At 64.7% G+C, this 207-nt stretch overlaps 1 protein-coding gene across 1 annotated transcript in view; it reads left to right on the top strand.

Moving 5' to 3' along the window:
• Window positions 1–138, top strand: part of AVPR1B (arginine vasopressin receptor 1B) — a gene marked incomplete at its 3' end in the record, with an annotated part of 2,236 nt that extends 2,098 nt beyond the window's left edge. The window contains exon 3 of the mRNA XM_010293724.1: window positions 103–138. Within this exon, the coding sequence (XP_010292026.1) occupies window positions 103–138 (36 nt within the window). The remainder of the gene's footprint in view (window positions 1–102) is intronic.
• Between the last annotated feature and the right edge of the window lie 69 nt (window positions 139–207).

The raw sequence follows: 207 nt of genomic DNA, 5'->3' as shown, positions 1-207 counted from the left end.
GGGCTGCCGATGTCCCCTCTACTGGGGAGAGCTGCCACCAGACGTGACACCACAAACATTGTCAGTCCCCTGGTGGCATCTCATCTTGCAGGACGCCGGGTGCTTAACCCAGACAGCATCACCGTCCATCTCGTCCTCGTGCGCTTGCTGCTGTGCGCGCTGCATCTGCTGGCAGCGTCGGGGGAGGTGGACGGAGCCCCCCCAGCC

This window comes from Phaethon lepturus, unplaced genomic scaffold (assembly GCF_000687285.1).
Source record: "Phaethon lepturus isolate BGI_N335 unplaced genomic scaffold, ASM68728v1 scaffold45418, whole genome shotgun sequence".
Taxonomy (NCBI): domain Eukaryota; kingdom Metazoa; phylum Chordata; class Aves; order Phaethontiformes; family Phaethontidae; genus Phaethon; species Phaethon lepturus.
This window is presented reverse-complemented; position numbering and strand designations above follow the sequence as displayed.